At 44.4% G+C, this 2,935-nt stretch overlaps 1 protein-coding gene across 1 annotated transcript; it reads left to right on the top strand.

The window, feature by feature from the left end:
* Positions 1-535: 535 nt before the first annotated feature.
* On the top strand, positions 536-1,474 carry LOC142827335 (olfactory receptor 52N4-like). The gene has a single exon (XM_075922329.2). It carries the CDS (start codon positions 536-538, stop codon positions 1,472-1,474), a length of 939 nt encoding a protein of 312 aa, XP_075778444.2.
* The last annotated feature ends 1,461 nt before the right edge of the window (positions 1,475-2,935 follow it).

The following is a 2,935-nucleotide window of genomic DNA, read 5'->3' as shown; positions in this document are numbered from 1 at the left end:
AAATCCGCGGGAGATTTAAATATCCCCCGCGGATTTAAATAAACATGTCCGACGCTTTTTTCCGGCTTGGGGAAAAGCCAGAAAAAAGCGTCTAGACTGGCGCGATCCTCCGGAATAAAGCCCTTTTCCGGAGGATCTCTCATTCCTACTTTCAGGAGGATCGTGCCAGTCTAGATGCTTTTTTCCGTCTTTTCCCGAAGCCGGAAAAAAGCGTCTGACATGTTTATTTAAATCCGCGGGGCATCTTTAAATCCCCCGCGGATTTCCCTATTCTGACTTACCTGCTTTGCATCCCTTTTCCGGAATTTGGGGCCAGTGTAGACGTAGCCCTTCTGATCTATTTTCTGGCTGAGAGTCACGTCTGAGTGCGGATGGGGTGCAGGACTTGGGGATTCCCCCACACTCCATGACAACAGTAACTAGAACTATTTACCACACCATTTGTTATTAAGCGTGTACTCCTCCTCTCTCTTGCTTGTCTCTCTTCACAGGCCCCCTGAGCATTTCTGGGCACCGTCGATGCATCAACCACCTCATGGCGGCTTTCAACCTCACCCCTTCTGACCCTTCCACATTCATCCTCACAGGAATTCTGGGCCTGGAAACAGCTCACATCTGGATTTCCATCCCTTTCTCTACATTCTATCTGATTGGTCTTTTGGGAAATTCCATCCTTCTGATGGTTGTTAGCAAAGAGCAGACCTTGCACAAGCCGATGTACCTGCTGCTCAGCATGCTGGCGCTCACAGAAATCATTGCATCCTCGACTGTTTTGCCAAGGGCCCTGTGTATATTTTGGTTCAATTGGAAAGGCATTACGCTGGATGGCTGCCTCACCCAGATGTTCTTACTTCATTCAGGTTCTGTGATGCACTCAGCCATCCTTGTGGCAATGGCCTTCGATCGCTACGTGGCCATATGCAACCCTCTGAGATACGCCACCATCCTCACCAATGCGCGCATCGCTATGCTAGGGCTAGTGGGTTTGATAAGAGCTGTCCTCTTTGTTATGCCCCTACCTCTGCTCCTGAGCAGGCAGCCGTTCTGTGCCAACCGCCTGATCCCTCACACCTACTGTGACCACATGGCTGTGGCAAAATTGTCATGTGGGGACATCACAGTAAACAAGATATACGGCTTGGTGATCGTATTCCTAATCCTTGGATTCGACCTGACCCTCATCTCCCTGTCCTATAGTCTGATTATCAAAGCTGTCCTCAGAATCCCCTCCAAGAAAGCCCACCAGAAAGCCCTCAACACGTGCAGTGCCCACATCTGCGTGATGCTGATGGCTTATCCACTCTTCCTCTTCTCCACTCTGACATACCGGTTTGGCCAGGGCATCGCTCCACATTTTCACATCATCGTGGCCAACCTCTATTATCTCCTTCTGCCCATGCTCAACCCTATTGTTTATGGGGTCAAAACCAAAGAGCTTCGTGAGAAAATGGTTAAATATAGCTGCAGAGTGTGATCACCTGTGTCCACTGATGGTAAACCTGACATTCTACTAGAGTTTCCTGGTGAGCATTTTGGAACTCTCCTAGAGTGAGGTATCCATAGAAGAGGTTTTGGAACAAATGGATCCATTAAACAGTGATAAGTCACCAGGAAGAAAAAGTATTCTGGGACTACTGCTGTTCAATATATTCATAAATGATCTGGAGATAGATGTAAGAATGAGGCGGCAATGTTTACAAATGATACAAAACTACTCAGAATAGTGAAGTCCAAAGCATAATGCAAAATGTTATGAAATTATCCCAAAAAACTGGGTACAAAATTCAAGATTTAGAAATGCAAAATAATTCACATAGAAAAAGTAATTTCAAATATTCATATGGAAAGACACGGTCTAAATTAACTGTTGCTGCTCAAGATAGAGATCTTGGAGTTATTGTGGAAAGTTCTCTGAAAACATTTACTCAATGTACTACCACACTCCAAAAACCTAACGGTACGTCTAGCCAGTGGCACTATTTCTGGATACTCATATCCCAAAATAGCATTTTCTGTGTTTTAACAGCACATTCATTATTTTGAAATGCAATCAAAATAACAGGTTTGTTATTCCGATGTCCCTGTAAACCTCATTCCACAAGGATTAAGGGACTTGTCAGAATAGCTGTCGATTTTGAAATTTGGCTGTGTAGAGAACACCAAATTTCACAATAGACATCTCTAAATAAGCCCTAAATAAACGATGCAATTTGCTTAGCTCAAATTGTGTAGCTTGTTTCAAGCTTGCGCAGCTGTGTAGACACACACTAAGAGAATGCTGGAAAGCATAAGGAACAAGATAGAAAATAAGACAGAGAACATTATATTGATGCTCTCTATATCCATGGTATGCCCATATCATAGAATCATAGAGCTGGAAGAGACCTCAGGAGGTCATCAAGTCCAGCCCCCTGCCCAAGGCAGGATCAAACCCAACTAAATCAACCCAGCCAGGGCTTTGTCAAGCTAAGACTTAAACACCTCTAGGGATGGAGACTCCACCATCTCCCTAGGTAGCCCATTCTAGTACTTCACCACCCTCCTATAGAAATAATTTTTCCTAATATCCAACCCAGACCTCCACACTGTAACTTGAGAATACTGCATGCAGATATCTTGAATATTGCATGCAGATCCAATCCCCCAATCTCCGAAAACATAAATTGGAACTGGGAAAGTCAATGCATTCAACAGACTGATTTTATGTTTTCTGTAGTACTTCCCTTTCTTTGTTTTAAAATCTGCTTCCTATTCATTTCCTTGGGAGACCCCAGTTCTTGTGTGATAGGAGGGAGTAAACAAGACTTCTGTATTCACTTTCACCACAGCGTTCACACTTTCACAGATCTCTCGCACTTCTCCTCTGAGGCATCTTTAGCCGGATGAAAAGCCCCAGTCTGCTCATCCTCTCTGCAGCTGGAAGCTGTTCCTTAAT

The sequence above is a fragment of the Pelodiscus sinensis genome, chromosome 1 (assembly GCF_052426305.1).
Source record: "Pelodiscus sinensis isolate ZL-2025 chromosome 1, ASM5242630v1, whole genome shotgun sequence".
Taxonomy (NCBI): domain Eukaryota; kingdom Metazoa; phylum Chordata; order Testudines; family Trionychidae; genus Pelodiscus; species Pelodiscus sinensis.
This window is presented reverse-complemented; position numbering and strand designations above follow the sequence as displayed.

Coding starts and splice junctions, on each gene's coding strand:
- LOC142827335 (XM_075922329.2), top strand. CDS start 536: ATGGCGGCTTTCAACCTCACCCCTTCTGACCCTTCCACATTCATCCTC.